Source organism: Equus caballus, chromosome 1 (genome assembly GCF_041296265.1).
Source record: "Equus caballus isolate H_3958 breed thoroughbred chromosome 1, TB-T2T, whole genome shotgun sequence".
NCBI lineage: Eukaryota > Metazoa > Chordata > Mammalia > Perissodactyla > Equidae > Equus > Equus caballus.
Genome location: NC_091684.1, coordinates 116,348,014 through 116,365,297, shown reverse-complemented (window position 1 = coordinate 116,365,297; position 17,284 = coordinate 116,348,014). Strand labels below are relative to the sequence as shown.

Genomic DNA, 17,284 nt, shown 5'->3' with positions numbered 1-17,284 from the left:
GTCCTCAGGACATAATTCTGTGTTCTTATTGTTTTCCTTTTGGACTGGAGCTTTTATAAATTGCTGAATGGTAGAGGAGTGGTTTTTGCACATAATGCTATTATTCAGTTACAGTTACAGCCTGTCGCCACAAGATAGGGGTCAAGAGCCACGCGTTGTGAGCCCTCCACCTTCTGCCACAATGGTGGCACTCAGCACAGGTTGGGGAAGGAGGGGCATTTTCTCTCACGTGCAGACCTGGATTCCGATCAGCTCTCGCTCTCTGTTGTCCTGGGGCCTTGGCTTGATGGGGTCCCCCCATGCGAAAGCTTTCCCGTTAGAGAGTTTCCGCTCCACAGGTTTGTAGGAGGCCTGGACGATCCCGGGGATGCGCGGCCCCTACCCTGCTCCTTCCCTCACCTGTGGCAGCGATCCCAGTCTCTAGGGGAGGGAGAAAAGTTCTCTCTTGGGGCTGGCCCCGTGGCCGAGTGGTTAAGTTCGCGCACTCCGCTGCAGGCGGCCCAGTGTTTCGTTGGTTCGAATCCTGGGCGCGGACATGGCACTGCTCATCAAACCACGCTGAGACAGCGTCCCACATGCCACAACTAGAAGGACCCACAACAAAGAATATACAACTATGTACTGGGGGGCTTTGGGGAGAAAAAGGAAAAAATAAAATCTTTAAAAATAAAAAAAATGAAAAAAAAAAGTTCTCTCTTACCCCATTCCAGCTCCTCTGAGGGTGGCTCCAGCCTCTCTGCCCTCCGTTGTTTGGCTGCTGTGGGTCTCTGACAATCTCTGTGTTATTAGGATTTTTTGGTTGGAATTCAGTTGCTCCTTTTGTTTGTAATTTAGAGGGGAGAGAGTCCCAGGCAAGCTCACTCCGCCATGTCACTGACATCCAAGATGATATCACTTTTGCAGTTAATCTAACCTAACAGTTTTTGGGTAAAAAATATAATAGTCATCCTATACACTTATATTTTCAAATGAATTATCAATTATTTTTTCCCATACAAATAATTTTTAATTTTTATGTAGTGTAGTTTATCAGTCTTTTATTTTGTTGTGCTCTCTTTCTGTACACCCAGTTTCTACAGGAATTCTTCTGTGTGTTCTTCTAGTACTTTTGTATTTATTTCTTTTTAAATTTGGAGTTTATTTGTGTGGATGGTGTGAAGTATGGATCTAATGTTATCTTTTCTCCAAATGCCTACCCAATTGTCCAGCACCATTTCACTAAAGATCCTGTCTATGCTCCTGTGATTTGAGATAACATCTTCATCATGTACTACAGTTCCATATGTACTTGAGTCTATTTCTGGATTTCTGTTCTATTCCTCTGATCTCTTTGCTTATTCAAATGTCAGGACCTCATTGTTTTAATTATAGAGATTCATAGCATGATTTAATATCTGGCAGGACTAGGCGCCCTTCATGATTTTTCTCCCTCTAGAATGTCAGGTTTTGTAGATCTTCTTCCATGTTTATTTTTCACATAAATTTTAGTATCAACTTGTCTAGTTCCATAGGAGGATTGTATTATTTGTAAATGAACTGGAAAACTGATATCTTTCTGATGTTGAGTCATTTTACCCAAGAACAAGGGATGTCTTTGTATTTGTTCATATCTACTTTCGTATCATTCAAGCACATTTAAAAATGTACCTTATATAGGTTTTGCACATTTCTTATTAGACTGACCTCTAAGCATTTTATCTTCTTTAATACTATTGTAAATGGAGTTTTATCCACTATTAATCTTTTGATTAGTTATTTTTATATATATGAAGACTATAGGTTTCTCTACGTTAATTTCATATTCTGCTAGCTTGCTTAATTCTTTTCTTGCTTTAGTTAATTTGAGTATTGATTCTCTCAGGTCTTTCAAGTTTAGATCATCTGAGAATAGTTTTACTTTTTGTTTTCTAATTCTTATGACTCTAACTGATTTCTCTTATCTAATTGCATTGGCTCATACTTCCATTACAGTAATAAATAGTAGTGAGATAATAGGCATCTTTGCCTTGTTCCTGATTTTAGTGGAAATGCCTCTAGTCATTCTTCATTTAGTAGATGCTGGCTTTAAGACTAAAGGTTATGTATTTTATCAAGTTAAGGAAGTATCTATCAATTTCTATTTTCTTGAGTTTTTTTTAATTAAAAATAAGTGTTGGATTTTATCAAAGCCTTTTTCAGCATCAATGGAGATAATCAGATGATTCTTTTTAAATCATTTAATATGGAGTTCTTTTATTATATCATTGAACCAAACTTGCAATCCTGGAATAAATCCCCTTAGTCATATTGAATTATTTTCTTAACATGATGTTGATTCTGTTTGCTAATATTTATTTTAGGACTTTTGTAAGTGATGTTTATTTAAGTATCAATGTTATATTTGCTTCATAAAAATAATTTGGAAGTTTACTTTTATTTTCTATGCACTGAAAGAATTTTTGCAGCATTAAAACTACCTAGTCTTTGAAGGTTTGTACCTCCTGTGAAACTCTTTAGGCCTGGTGCTTTTTTGTGGGTAAATTCCTTGACAATTTTCTCTATTTCTTCTACAAAAAATTGGTCTGTTGAAGCTTTCTATCTTTAATGGAGTCATTTTGGTAAATTGTATTTTTCTAGGAAATTATCTGTCTCACTTATATTTTCAGATTGATTTGCATACTTTCAAAGTAGGCTTATGAATTTTAAAAATTTCTACTTTTTTAAGTTATTTTCCCATTGTAATTTCTTAATTTTATGTTTGGATTTTCTCACTTTTTTCTTCACTGAGTTAGTTGTTTGTCTGTTTTGTTAATTTTCCCAAAGAACCAGGATTTTAATTCCATAGGTTACTTGTCTTCCTATTCTCTAATTCATAATTTCTGATTTTATCTTTATTATTTCTTTCCTTGTGACTTATTTTGTTTTACTTTGTTGGACTCTTTTTCTATCATTTTGAGTTTGGAATTTAACTCATTTGTTTTCATTTTTATTAAAGTGTTTTAGGCTAAGTGTTTAGCCTCATATTGTTGCTTTCAATGTATCTCATAAGTTCTGTCATGTTGAGTTTTTATTACCTTAATTGGTTTTAAAATGGGGAAAACCTGAGAATCTCTAAGTAATATAACTGACTAGACCCAAAAGAATTAACTTTAGTTCTGAGTAGGCTGTCCTATAAGTCAAGCCTTTTTCTCTTCTTATGACTTTTCTGATTCTGCTGCAAAAGGCACCATGTGTGGTGCCTATTTTTAAATGAGATAACACATATGTCTATTATTAGCTAGTCAGCAAATAGTCATTAGGCACCTTCTAGGGGCCAGTTACTGTGCTAGGCAGACCTGGGAAAAAACAATGACCAAGACAAATATGCTTCTTGTCTTTGTGAGACTTTTCAGTCTAGCCAAGAAGATATATATAAAAGCAATCATTTCAGGTAATTTAAACATTACACATGTGTCAAAGACTTTATGGTGAAAGAAGAGGTGAGAAGAGAAGCTGAAGATGGCAGTTGCTGTTTTGCTCCATCACCTATTTCCATATAATAATAGCTAATGCCTATTGAGTGATTCTTATATCCCTGACTCTGTTAAATGATTTACATATGTACAAATATTTAACTTATTTAAACACTGCAGCAACCCTAAGAGTTGGGTACCTCTACTCTCTGTTTTTTACAAAGAGGGAAACTGAGGCTGAAAGGATGAGTGTCTCAGCCTTGATTGCCAAACTAGGAGTTGTCGGGCAGTCCATACTGGGCAGTCTATTCTACACTCCATCTATTTCACATTTTAGGCTTCCGAGTAAGATTTTGTTTGAACAAGGGCTTCCTATGCTTTAAAGAGGTTTAGAAACCAGTGGCACAGTGGGGAGAATGCCAAGATCAGGATAGTAGGAGTTTTTGGGTTGCCGCTGAGGGAATACAACTCAAACTAGCTCAGGTATAAAGCAGCATCTACTGTTTTGTGGTTTCCAAGGAAGAGCCAATAGGCAGATGATTAGCAGGGCAAGGAGGCATCCGAGCCTCAGGAGAAAGTGCTGAGGCCAGAATCTACCACCACCAGGGCTGTCTTTGCCCAAGACTGCTGCCTGCTTCTCTCTGCACATCCTCCTCCTCCTCTCTCGTGGCAGTGTCTCCCCTCAAGATGGAGATCATGGCTGCCAGCCCTCCAGAATTTTACTTCCTACCCCCATGCCTTTTCTCAGTCACAGCTTGAAAGCTCTCAGGGAAAGGCTGATAGGCCTGGCTTGAATCTGCTGCCCACCCTGGATCAGTCAGCTAAGGCCAGGGGTGTGGTAGGGTGTAAGAACATGGTGGCTCTAAGGCAGTGGAATCCCTGGGATGGAGGTGGTACAGGAAACATAGTCCCATAGTCAGAAGACCTCAGACAGGGTCACTAGAGCCCCTCCCTATTTTTGGAGCATATGCAGTGAGTACAATAGGCGTGTAGCAGCCCCTTCCCGTAGGAGTGTCTCAGGCCAGTGTGGGAATTACAGACTGCAAACATCGACATTATGTGCTAAGGTCTGTGCTACAGGTCCCTACTGGGATCTATGGGAGGGAAAGGGTTTAGGGAAGGTGTCTAGATAAGTAGTCCTGAAAAAGAGGATAGCCAGAGACGGGATTGCCCAGGTTGGAAAGGGGATGAAGAGGGGGCTCAGGGGTGAGAGAGCAAAGCCCGTTTAAGAAGCACAAAGCAGTTGGGGCTGACTATCTGTTGGGGGAGCACCTGGGAAGGACATAGGGGCAAGTCCCTGCGGCCGTGTTGGCCAAGCTAAGGGGCTGAGACTTCATCCTTTAAACAAGGGTCCCAAATGGCGGCCTGCAGGCCAGTCGAACCCACTGCCTGTTTTCGTATGGCCCCAAGTTAGAAACTGTCTTTACAGATCATAAAATCTGTACTCATTTTACAGATGATCACATATTGATTTGATGGTGGGGAACACTAACTTTGAACCCAACTGAGTGAAATGTTATCCCCCTCCTCTGAAAAGGAAATCCATTCTTCTCTTTAGTAGAACTAGATTACAAAAAAAACTGCACTCATCATTATTGTTATATCTTGAATTTCATCTATAAAAGTTTGTGGAAATTTGTTTTCTCTCTTGTTACATAAGTGCATAGTACTTACCTACAGAGTGGCCTCAATTTTTGTCTCTTGGCCCGCAAAGCCTACAATATTTACTATCTGGTCTTTTGCAGAAAATGTTTTCCAAACCTCGCTCTAAGCAGCTGCGAGCTGCTGAGGGAATTTTAAGCAGGGCACAACAGGTCTATATTTGTACTTTGGATTTGGAGTTTGTTTTTTTCTAAATCACCGTCAGGATAGTGTGGAGAATGCAATGGAGTGCCCCGAGAACTGAGGCAAGAGGCCTCAGTCTTCTCATCTGTAAAATGGAGGTAACAGCATCTCCAAGCCCCCTTCCCTTCCACAGCTGTTCTGAGGAGGGAATGAGGCTAGGGGAGTGGGGCTGCTTGGAGAAGCGCCAGCCTTGCCCCAGTGCAGGCCACTGAGGAGCACCTGAGGGAGAAGGGAGCTGCCTGCCCTTGGGAATCTCCGCTTTCCTTCCCTTTCCTCTTTTCTCCCCTGAGAAGGGTAGATGAAATATGGAAAAACTCTCCCAAGGGTTCAGCCTAGCCACTCAACTCCAGGCAGGGGAGGGACCCCAGGAATGAGGGAGGGTGGGAGATGTTAGCAGAAGCGCAGGAAACTTGAGCAGGGGCCACACAAACCTTCATATGTGCTCCGTGCTGGCTCCCATGGGGCCTGGCTGGCACCACTATGGACCTCATGCTCCACACCAGGCTCACTGCTGACAGGGGGTGCTCATAATCATCCCTAATCCCGTCAGCAACCTGCAGGGTGGACCTTACGAGCCCTGTTTTACAGACAGGGGCCTGAGGCTCTTAGAAGTGCCATAAATTGTCTACGGGCAGGTTACCCTTAAGTAAAGCCCCCCTCTTTCCTTTATGCCAGTGGTGCACCAAGCAGGGGTCTTCAACCCCCTGCCTCAGGGTCGCCTTCTGAACCAGAGCCTGGGGCAGGGGTCCAGGAGCCCAGGGATCTGCATTTCACCTTCTAGGGGGAAAGTTGCAAATCACTGCTCTGGGCCACACCCCCACCCAAGGGGCTGAACATCAGCTCAGCTTCAAGAAACTCTCAGGTTTCATCATCCCTGAAACCTGTAGTGGAAGTTGGTGACATTTTTTCCTTTCCTTTGGCCTCATTAACCATCAATCCTGAAAACAACGGCTTTGACATTTAAAGCTTTCTGGCCATTTGCTGGGATCAGAGAGGAAAGGGTTGAATCTGACATCTCTGTAGGTTGTGCGTGCTGTGGGACATGCAGTCCTCATTCCACTGCTCTCTGGGTACCCAGTTGAGGACAGGGCCGGCTACTCCATGAACACCACGGCACACACGGGGCTTGAAACCTGCCTTTCACATCTGCTGCTGAACTGGACTTTCTCAAATGCCGTATTTAGCACTGGGCTCTGCGGAGCCAGCAGCAGCTTTTTAAAGCTACCAGCCAAGTGCTGCTCTTGTTTTTATCACAACAACAGCTGCATCCCCCCAGTTTTCAACTCTGGAGCAGGGCTCCATTGACTACTGGCCTCTCCAGATGTGCCCTCCTGTGCTGAATGGCCCATGCATGGCCCTGCGGGCATGAAAAACAGGAAGGCATGAGAGACAAAGCAGACAGTGGAATTGGATTACTAAGAAGAAAACCATATTATTGATCTGTCTTTCAAAGGCATCTGCCTTCAGGGGAAAATTGGAGAATTCTGCTGGCTCCAGATGGAAATTTCCACAGCAAAAGTTCACATGCTTTTGCAACATAGAGACCTGGTTTGATTCTAGGATGGGCATCGTTGCCAAGATTTTCTTCGAGGTGAAAGGCTGCCAAAAAGAATTTGCGAAAACTGTTTCCTAGGTCAGTAGCATCTCAGGCCTAATCCTGGGCCCAGTTACAGTGCGCAGTTGGGATTGGGTCCCGTCTCGGTCTTGCCTCCTTATTAGATACTGTCATCCTCAGGGTTCGGTCCAAGACCCGACTACTTTATAGCTGCGAACAGTAAACATTTCCATAAAAGAACAACATAATTTTATGTGACCTCTTTCTGAAAGAAATCCAAAGCCTACTAAAATGAATCATTTGAAGAAAGGCGAGGGAAAATGGTTTTCATTTATAGATTGTAGGTGAGAAAGCCAACCCTGGGAGGGTCTTAGGTGGTGATGGGTTAAGACACAACCATGAGAACCGGCTGTCAGGTCTTTGGCTGTATTCCAGCCATTCCTCCAACCAGCCAAACACACAGAGCCTTCTGATAGGGCCATACTTTATACACAGTTCATGTCCTGTGGTGCTATCAGTGCCCACTTGGTTTTTCTTTCCCTTTAGCATACATGGTGTTTTCCCATGTATGGTTGCCCTGGATACCAGGAAATCCAGAGGCAAGTCTGGAGTCCCCGCAGAGCCCTGTGTTAGCCTACACTGTTTTCACGTATAGAGTCTTACTTGTCCTCGATCCTGATTTTTCTAACTGTCTTTGACCCACTGTTGGGCTACAGCAGTCCACTTCAAATCTTCTGAAAAAGAGGAAGGTCATAATCACATTAATTTCATATAAAAAAAATGCTGCCCTTGGGTTGAGAAGTGTGCTTAATGATGCTTCAAGCACTCCTTACTTGATTTTTGTGTATCAGTTGCTGTGGTATAAGAATGAGAGCTGATGGTTAAAGGGATCAAGGTCATCCATTCCTAACCTTCTGTGGGGAAAAGGTGGAGCCCACCTTGCCTGCTACAGGTGGATGGAAATGAGAATTCCAGGGCTCCTGGCCACAGGCCGCCTTGCTTTCATCAGCTGCCAGGAAGAGCTGCTCTCCTTGGGGTCAGGCCCCCTAACCACGGCAGCCCACGCAGCGCCCCCCACCTTTGCTGTCTCTTAAAGAACACAGATAGGTAGTGTACTCAGACTGCCCATGGCCAAGGCCGCATCTGCTGTGGAGAGCTCCTCCAACGTCAGAACTCTCACTGTGGCTCGGTGAGTGCACAATGCCTTAGAAGTCCCTAAATTGGCATCAAGGTCTGGAAGGTGCAGAACCGTGAGTCTGGCAGACCGTCCTGGCCTGAGACTGTCTGCTGATTTGTTGGAGCCGCGCTGGAGGCAGAACCCTGAGTTTACGGGGGATGGCCAGGGACGGAGGGACAGGCAAAATCTCCTCCTGCAGAAACGCAGCGTGACCTTAAACAAGTAGAGAGAGTGACGGTCAGGAATGGCTGGTGCGGACTGCACCAACTCAGTGAGGACTGAGCCAGACGGCTGAGCTACATCTCATGAGGGAAGTGGGCCCAGAAAAGGCTGCTCAAAAGTCTCGGCTTTAAGAGGGTCTAGATCCCTTGCTCTATCTGCCTCATAAATAGGCAAGTCCAGCTCTTATATGAGAAGCTGGCTGTCTGCTTTAAAAAAGAAGCCTTAATCTCTATGTGGGGACCCAGCAGGAGTCCTCTCAATCGCACGTCCTACTGATGCTTCTGTTTTCTAAATATTTGTGTTGCAGTTGTCCTGGAGAAAGATGATGGTAGCTTGCTCCAAGACAGTGGCCCGGGGATGGAGCAAAGTCGTGGGGGAGTCGAGGGATGTCGATAAGGATATAGAGCCCACAACACTTGGCAACTCAGAGGTGAGGAGTGAGGGAGACGGTGAGGATGACCTCCAGGCGTCCGAGGCTGGCACTCAGTAGATACCTGGGAGAGCTTTCCAAACAGGGCCGCTCTGAGGAGCCGTGCGAGTTGCAGCGCCTGGGCTTCCCTGCCTCTCTCCCTTATCCCCCATTTCCCTCCTCGTCCTGCGCCCCTGGTGCCACCTTACCTGTCCTTCTCTCATGGGAGGCTTCCTACCCACCTGTGCGGCAATCCTCAGGTCTCAGATATGTGGCCCTCCAGATAAGGGAGCTCTGTGTGTGTGTGTGTGTGTGTGTGTGTGTACGCATGTGCATGTGTGTATGTGAGAGAGAGAGAAAGACGGATGCATGGTGTGCTCCCTCAACCACTTCCCATTCCTCTTGCCCAGGACGCCCCCCACCCCACCTCCCCACAACCTGGTGCCCTTCACCTGGCTGATTCCTCATCCTGCAGGTCTCAACTCGAATGTCACCTCAGAAAGGCCTTCACAGACCCAAGAACCCTCTACCCCACTGACACCCCTTTTCTTCTTTCACAGCCACGTGTTCTTTTCTCCTTTCCATAGCTCTTATCGTGAGCTGTTATGACATGTTTATTTACATATTTTTAAATACGTGGCTCCCTGCTAACATTGGAAACCCCCTGAGAGCAAGGCCCATTCTCTCCTCCGTCACTGAAGTGGGCACAGCGCTGGCCTATTGCAGGTCCTCAGGAAACACCTGCTGCAGGAAGGAGTGGGTATGGTGGGTGATGCAGGTCCAGGGAGCATGAGGCTGGTTTCTGAGCGGCTCGGGAAAACGCAGCCCCACCCGCACATGACCTGTTTCTGGGGGAAAATGCTATCTGATGACTTGTGTTTGGGTTTGTCCTTTCAGTGCCCCAGGTTTGTCATTTAAGTAATCATTTCTGCCTGCCTTGTAAAGATTAGAAAATGAAAGTATATTTGTGTTTTTCTATACATTTAAGACATTTCACACTTTGATGTAGTTTTTTTTTTTTAAATACTAGCCTTGAGAATTGACATGAAAACAGAAGACAGTTCATGAGGTCCTGGGTAACTTCTCCTCCTCGGACACACTCTAGCATCAGATAACGTGTAAAGAAGAGTAGTGATTTCAGATCCTGAGCGTTAGCATAGTTGAAGACAATTTACCTTTCTCTGGCTTTGTTTATCATTTCATATAAAGACAAAATACACATAATAGCATGACAAGCTGGCACAGACCCTTACCAGGCATGAAAAAGTATGTCTTTCTCAGTTTTCCATTGTTGGGTCATGTAGCCTGGCACTGAAACCGCCCTGGTCGCCCTGCCTGTTAGCAAATAGGCTGTGTTCCATCAGCAGTTTCACTGTCTGAAATTCTCCGATAGAAATTATGATGCGATTCCAGGACTTAAGGCTGGAAGTTGAGAGAGGAAGGGACGGCCAGGGCACCCCCAGTCCACTTCTAAAGAGCTGCTTTATAAATAAATGGCCCTGTGTAACAGATTTTCAGAAATAGCACACACCGCCCCCACCACCCCCCCCTGCCCCCCCCAAACCAGGAAATACGCTTCCTTGTGAGTTTGGGTATTTAACTGTTGTGGTTTTCTGAAGCCAGAATATACTGAGTTGGCTAACCTCCACATCATAGCTGCCACTGAGCCACTTCCCCCGGGTCCACACAGGGAAGGGTAAGACTCTGGGGCACAGAGGTAGGCTGTAGCTAGGAAGACAGCAAACTCATGGCTCCTATCCCAGCTTCCTTGGCTCCTGGGCTCCTTAGAAACCTAGCTTTCAAAACTCAAAGTCATGTCAAAAACAACTTTAAAAGTTCACTCAAATGCTTAAGATGGTGTCTTAACCACCCTGGCTTTAGGAATGACTCCTGAGAGAAGGCAGCCCACGGTCACTGTACTCCTCCTGCTACTGCCCTTGCCCACATCACGATGGTGAAGGGTGGTAACACTGCACCCACAGCGGGCTTCCTTACCACTGGGTTCTGGGGCTGACCTGTCCCTGGAGCCCTGGGCTCCGACCATGTCTTAAGGCTCCATATAAGAATTTCCTCAGTTGATGGGGCCGGCCCCGTGGCTGAGTGGTTAAGTTCTTGCGCTCTGCTGCCGCGGCTCAGGGTTTTGCTGGTTCGGATCCTGGGCGTGGACATGGCTCTCCTCAATAAGCCACGCTGAGGCGGTGTCCCACATGCCACAACTAGAGGGACCCACAACTAAAAATATACAACTACATACCAGGGGACTTTGGGGAGAAGAACAAAAAATAAAAAAATAACTTTAAAAAAAAAAAAGAATTTCTTCAGTTGATCTGTTTGTTCACTTGTTGAGTCATTCATTCACTTAGCAAATATTGCACCTACTTACGTGCCAGGGACTGTGCAAGGCTCCAGGACACAAAGGTGAGCAAGACAAACGTGGCCCCCTTAGGGACAGCTTGGCGGCTACTGTAAAAGCGGGTGTTCCCTTTTGTCTTCCTGCAGGGGGTGGAAAGCTCCTTGTTTGGTATTTAAGGAATAACAGAAACACAAGTGACTTCTCCCAACCCCTGCAGAGAAAATCAAAGAGAATTACAGCAACATAATGGCTCCGAAAATTCACTGATACTCAAAATTTCAGGTTTTTTGTCTGCTTAAAGAAAAGTGAGAAACACTGTTGGGAGGCTGGTTTCAAACAGGAGGGCACTGGCCTCCTTGGAAGACTGGAGAACACAGAAAAGCTTTGTTTATGATGGAGAAGGTTCGGCTGTCAAGGTCTGAGGAGTTCTTGGCTTAGCTCAGGGACATGTTTACAATGCCTGGCTCCAGTGGGTTCAATCAACATTTATTGACTGTCTCTGTCAATGTCTAGGTTTTTAACAAAAGAAGGAAAATACCTACTTCACACAAAAATGAGTAAGCAAATTTAGCTAAGAGCAGCAAACACTGAAAAATTCAATTTGGCTTTCTTAGATAGTTAGACAGCTATGTAAACATTTTCTGGTGAAAGTCAGTAATGGGTTATTTTGCTATTTTAAAAAGGCAGCTCTTGAAGATGATTTCAGTTAGTGGATGAACCATTTTTCCCTGACTTGGTGCCCGGTGGGGCTGCCCCGGGTGCTGTCATCATAAAAGGGATTAGGGAGAGCAGAGGAGCTGCTTCCCTCTCCTAGGTGACATCCCTTTACTGTACATCTCTTCTCACTTCAGCTAGAATTTTGGGCAAATCTCTTTAGTGACAGTAAGTAGACTTTAAAAAAAAATCTCTTAATACCAGGAATAGAAGAATCTTAACTGAGGTCTGGGGGTAGGATGGGGTGGGGCTCACCTCCCTCTGGGCTTGATTATTGAACAGAGTCACTTTGCCCAACCGTGACGCTCTTTCCTAACTCCACCCCCTCTGTGAACAGAATGCTCTAGTGAAGATGATCACACAAGGTCTGGAATAGAGGTGGTTAATAGAACCAGTGAGAATTCATATAAGCGCTGTCAATTGTCATGTCATTCTTCTCAGGAATCTGTGAATATTCAGCTAATAGTGTCTCTTTCCCTAGAGAATGAGGGACCAGAGAGAAGCTGCTTCAACAAACAAAGGGGTAGGATGGAAATTTCTCCATCTTAGAAATTCCTTGGAAATTCCTCCAAGCTTTAGATCTTGGAGGCCATCTGTTAAAGCAAGGCGAACTGAGACTCTAGACTGTCTCAAATAATTGTGATAATGTCAGTAAAATTCTAATGCCACAGTGAATGTATTAACTCCAAAGCACATTGACATCAGCTCGTCTCAAAATGAGCTGCATTGGAACTCATTTTGAGCTGAAATATGTAAACAGGGAAGTTAGGGTAGGTGTCGAATTAGACCTGATCTTTTACACTGAATGGAGGCATTTCTGGCCATGTGGGAGAAAATGGAGTCTGTTCTGGCAAGGAGTGTGAGCCCGGAGAGAGGGCTCTCACTGACTAGCAGGAATGAGGGGAAAGCACGCTTGATTCTTGCTTTCTGAGCGCCTCCTCGGCCAGCCTGTGTGGAGTACGCTGTACCACGTTAACAAGGAGACAGGGAGACATACCCAGGTTCCATAGCTGTGCGCCAAGAGGGAGTGCTGAAAGACTTGAAAGACTTGACATCAATGTCATGGGTGTCAGAAACCCGGCCCCATCTCCTTCACCTCAAAGCAACACAGAACTTTCTCAAGGTTCTTAAACTTCCAAAGTCACAACAATCTATCCATGGAGTAAAGCAATCCTGCTCAAACCCACAGAATGAGTAGCACGTTGGCCGGCCTAGGCCAGGGCCCCAGTGCGGATTCAGACAGGCTGGGGCTTGCTGGGTTGAGGGGCTAGGAGCCTTGCCTTTGCAGAATTTGAATTATATACTAAATAGAGTAACAGACGAACTTTACTACTTCTTGATGTTATGTAATTCAACTAAGAAACAGTGAGTATTTTCTGTTATTTAAAAAAATCCTGTCATATTTTTATCTAATAACATTTCTTTCTTCCAAAAGACAAACCACATTTCTCAGTTTCCCGAACCACATCCTCAATTCCTCAGATTGAACCAAACCTTCAGATGGTTTTGATATTTTCCACAGCTCATAAAGACAAAGCGTTTTGGCTGCTTGCATTTTAGTTTTCTTGAAGACCGAAAAACAGCGGGCAGCCCAGAATGAACACAGTCTTCAGTGTGAAGTCCCCAAACCCTCACACTCTTTGTGACTCAAGCTGTTACCATGGAGAAAAACTAACGCAGTCTTTTAAAAATATATTATGGGGAGCCAGCCCGGTGGCATAGTAGTTAAGCGCTCCGCTTCAGCGGCCCAGGGTTCGTGGGTTCAGATCCGAGGTGGGGACCACTCATCAAGCCATGCTGTGGCGGCATCCCATATACAAAAGAGAGGAAGATTTAGACGAGGCACAGATGTTAGCTCAGAGACAATCTTTCTCATGCAAAAAGAAGAAGACTGGCAACATCTGTTAGCTCAGGGCCAATCTTCCTCACCAAAATATAAATAAATAAATAAAAATAAAAATATGTTATGAAATATTTCAGATATGCAGAAAAGTATGAAGAATGTAACAAACACATCTGAGCTCACTATTCAATATGAGGAATAAAATGTGACCCATACAGTTGAAGTCCCCTCTATAACCTTCCCCATCCCATCTCCAGTTAACTACTATCCTGAATTTGATAGCATTCCCATGTTTTCTTTATTATTTTACTGTGGTTTTGTTTTACATGTTTTTTAAGCTTCATATAAATTATATATAATATGCATTCAACTGCAATTTGCTTTTTTCTACTTTATAATCATGAGATTCGTCTATTGGATACACACATCAAAAATTTGTATGATATCATACAATACATATATATATCTCTATATATATATATCACAATTTACTTATCCATTATAAGTATTAGAAATTGTTCTACGAAGTGCTTGTGCCAATTTTCACACCCACTATCAATATATAAAAGAGTTCTCATTGCCTCATGTCTTCAATAAAGCTTGGTATTATCATTATCAGACTATAATTTTCGCAATTTGATAGGTGAAGGGGCAATCTCACTGAAGTTTTAGTTTGCATTTTTGGTTACTAGTGACTTTAGGCATGTTTGTCAGCCATTTAGTTTTCAATTTCTTTGAATAATCTGTTTATATCTTTTGATCATTTTCTTTTGGTAGGTTGTTCTTATTACCTTATTCTGAATGCTAATCCTTTCTCAGTCTTGTGTGAATGTCTTCCCTCAGTCTGGTTTGTCTTTGTACTTTTCTTAAGGTGAATTTTGGTGCACAGATATTTTGAATTTTAATATAGTTAAATTTTACCAATCCTTTACTTTTGGCTCATCTGGATCTTTCTAAGAAATATTTCCCTACCTCAAGATCTTAAAGATATTCTCCAATATTTTCATCTAAAAGTTCCAAGTTTTCATTTCACATTTAGTCCCTCAATCTGTCTGGGACTAATTTTTGTGTTTGGTATAGAGTAGGGATCTATTTTCTTCCATTTGGAAAACCGGTAGTCCCAGTTTCATTTATTGACTGTTCAGCTGTTCCTCACAGAGCCTTCAGGGCCACTTCTGTCATCTATCAAGTATTGGGCTCTCTGCCATGTTCCACTGGTCTTTGTGTCTATCTCTGCATGAAAACCATAATGTCTTAATTACTATAGTTTTATAAAAGGTGTTGACATCTAGTAAAGCAAATTCTTCCACCTCATTCCTGTTCAACATTATTTTGACCATTTTGGGCACCCCTTTCATCTTTATTGTTCCCTTGAGTTTCCTCTGGTCTGGTACAAGCAAAAACGGCAGAAGAATTAAGCAGAAGGGAGAAAACAAGCCAAAGCTAGCCCTGGATAATACATAAGCTAAATATTTAACTCCTAAATAAATTAATTCCTAAGAAATTTCTGTGTAGTAATGAATATAGAAAGCCCATATAGGATAAAGCATTTGTTTACCAAAAAACAAAACCATTAAAAACAACTTTTCTGGGCTGAGTGTAGCAAGGGTCATTTAAAAATGGAAATTAAAGACCATCCTCTGGTCAATACCAATGTTTTTGCTTTTATTTTCTAAAAATACTACTTTAAACATATTTTTAAATACAGAGAGTTCTGTAAAATAGTGCTAAAACTCTACATTTGTTCCTGGACCCCTCAGAGCATCCAAATTGAAGGTCAGACTGTCACTAGGAGGATCCCCGAGAACCCACGAACTGCGTCATAGCGCGGTCTAAGAACGCAGTATTCTTTCTCTCATTCAAGGGAGCCTTGATTTTCCCGCAGAATGTTCTCAGTGACATTTTTATAACCTCATGACTACTACTTGGTGTTCTGCAGTGTCTTCGGATTCAGACTCTCTTATATGGACCACAGGACAAGAGGACTCTGGCCACCCAGCACACCATGGACGTCCTGTGCAAGTGAGTTGGCTCCCCCTCACACTGTTTCCTTTGCCATTCAGAATCTCAGAGAAAGCTCGTTCTGTTAGGTTCTGTGGAACTTTCCATGGAAAGTTTTACTAACTGACTTCCCATAACCCATAAACTATGCAAAACCAGTTCCTTTGAAAACCCAGTCGTAAAATATCTCCCTTGCCCAGATAGTAAGAAGAAATAAGCCTTTGAATAATGTCAGAAACACATGCTGGGACCTGGCCTCTGCAGGTCATCTCACCTGCTGGAGGGCCAGAGCACAGAACCCTAGCTTGGCCTGCTGGGGCCCTGCCTTGGGCTTCCCTTCACTCTCGGGGTGCCTGTCAGGACGGGGCCGGAGAGCCCTCTGACTTCGCCTGTGGGGCTGGCCCCATGTCTTTCTCAGTCACTGAGCAGAGGCCCTGCGCTCTGCTCTGGAGGTGCCCCACCTCCCAGAGCCTGTGCCACTGAGAGCCATGGGCTGACTGCCAAGTCTGTGCTCATGGAAGGACCACAGGCACGGACACAGCCAGTAGGGGGCACTGTCTCAGAGCCGATCATGTGGCCCCAGGCCCCTTTAGCACAGGGAAGAGCAGACAGCAAGGTCCCCAGCCCAGCCTTTCTGCTTGTGTTCTGCTTTGCAGAGCCAGCTACCAGTTGATTGTCTCAGCTCAGTGAGAATGGCCACAAGGAAACAGAAAGCGGGAGAACCAACCTTGTGTTTTTGTTCCTGGGCCACAACTCTCCTCTTCTGAGGCTCCTTCATGAAATGTGGCCCAGCAACTGCTAGGCTTGTCTTCACAGTAGTGAAGACCGGGGGAGACCATGCGGAGGGCTCAGGGCAGCCACACTCACCCCAGTCTCTGCTCGTTTGTAGGGCTCCCGACATGGCCGTGAAGCCTAGACCTGCCGCCAGAGCCAAATCGGCATTCTGCACGAGCGTGCCCCCACACGCACTGCTGGCGAAGGCCAGGCCCAACGCAGCGGACTGAGACCCCCACCCCACCCCACCCCGAAAGAAGGCTTTGGGCATGCCTGGGTGCTGACATTTAGGGTGCTGTATAAATCTCTATCTACAAGATGGAAGTCAACAGTCATTGTACAGATTTTCAAGACCGACTGTTTGCTCCAACATGCGACAGTGACACCATACACCTCCCGTGGGCCACATTTTAACAGTGGACGCCCTTCAGGGTGATCTGGTACTTCTACAAAGCATTTATCTTTACTACCTAAGTGGTTTTGCTTGCCAACAAAACTTTTTACCTAGCACCCTTTTCCTACTATGTCTGAAAGGCTTCTCTTCCAAAGTTCCAAACTCCCTGTGCGGGGAAGCGGACTCGACATCTGATTGTACTTAGAGAGCCCCTCGCTTGGTCTGGAGTCAGATTTGGAGCAATAAAATTCTGGAAAAAGCCCTTTCTTATAGGAAGCTAATAGAGATAGAGAATAAAGCGCTAATAAAAGGAAATTCGCAAGTGCTGGGGTCAGTATGTGTCTTTACAATGAAGGCTGCTCCAAGCCTGGACAGGGGCCCAGGAGGCTTCTCGTCACTCGTGTACTCAGTCACTCATCGAATTTGGTTGAGCGCCCACTATGTACCAGGCATGTGTTAAGAACTGGGGACACGACAATAAACCAGATACACTGTCCCCATCTTCTTAGAACTTGCAATCCAACATGACGCTAGCTATTAAACATATAATGGATTAATTAGTTGAA

At 44.4% G+C, this 17,284-nt stretch overlaps 1 protein-coding gene across 15 annotated transcripts in view; it reads left to right on the top strand.

Moving 5' to 3' along the window:
* Positions 1-17,040, top strand: part of TTC23 (tetratricopeptide repeat domain 23) — a 99,516-nt gene extending 82,476 nt beyond the window's left edge. For 8 of the 15 annotated variants that reach the window (XM_005602827.4, XM_070267843.1, XM_070267840.1 and 5 more), the window contains 3 exons: positions 8,538-8,660; positions 15,489-15,571; positions 16,440-17,040. In XM_005602827.4, coding sequence (XP_005602884.2) covers positions 8,538-8,660; positions 15,489-15,571; positions 16,440-16,554 — 321 coding nt within the window. In that variant the 3' untranslated portion in view covers positions 16,555-17,040. The remainder of the gene's footprint in view (positions 1-8,537; positions 8,661-15,488; positions 15,572-16,439) is intronic. The other 7 variants (XM_070267864.1, XM_070267874.1, XM_070267885.1 and 4 more) reach the window with 1 other exon arrangement.
* The last annotated feature ends 244 nt before the right edge of the window (positions 17,041-17,284 follow it).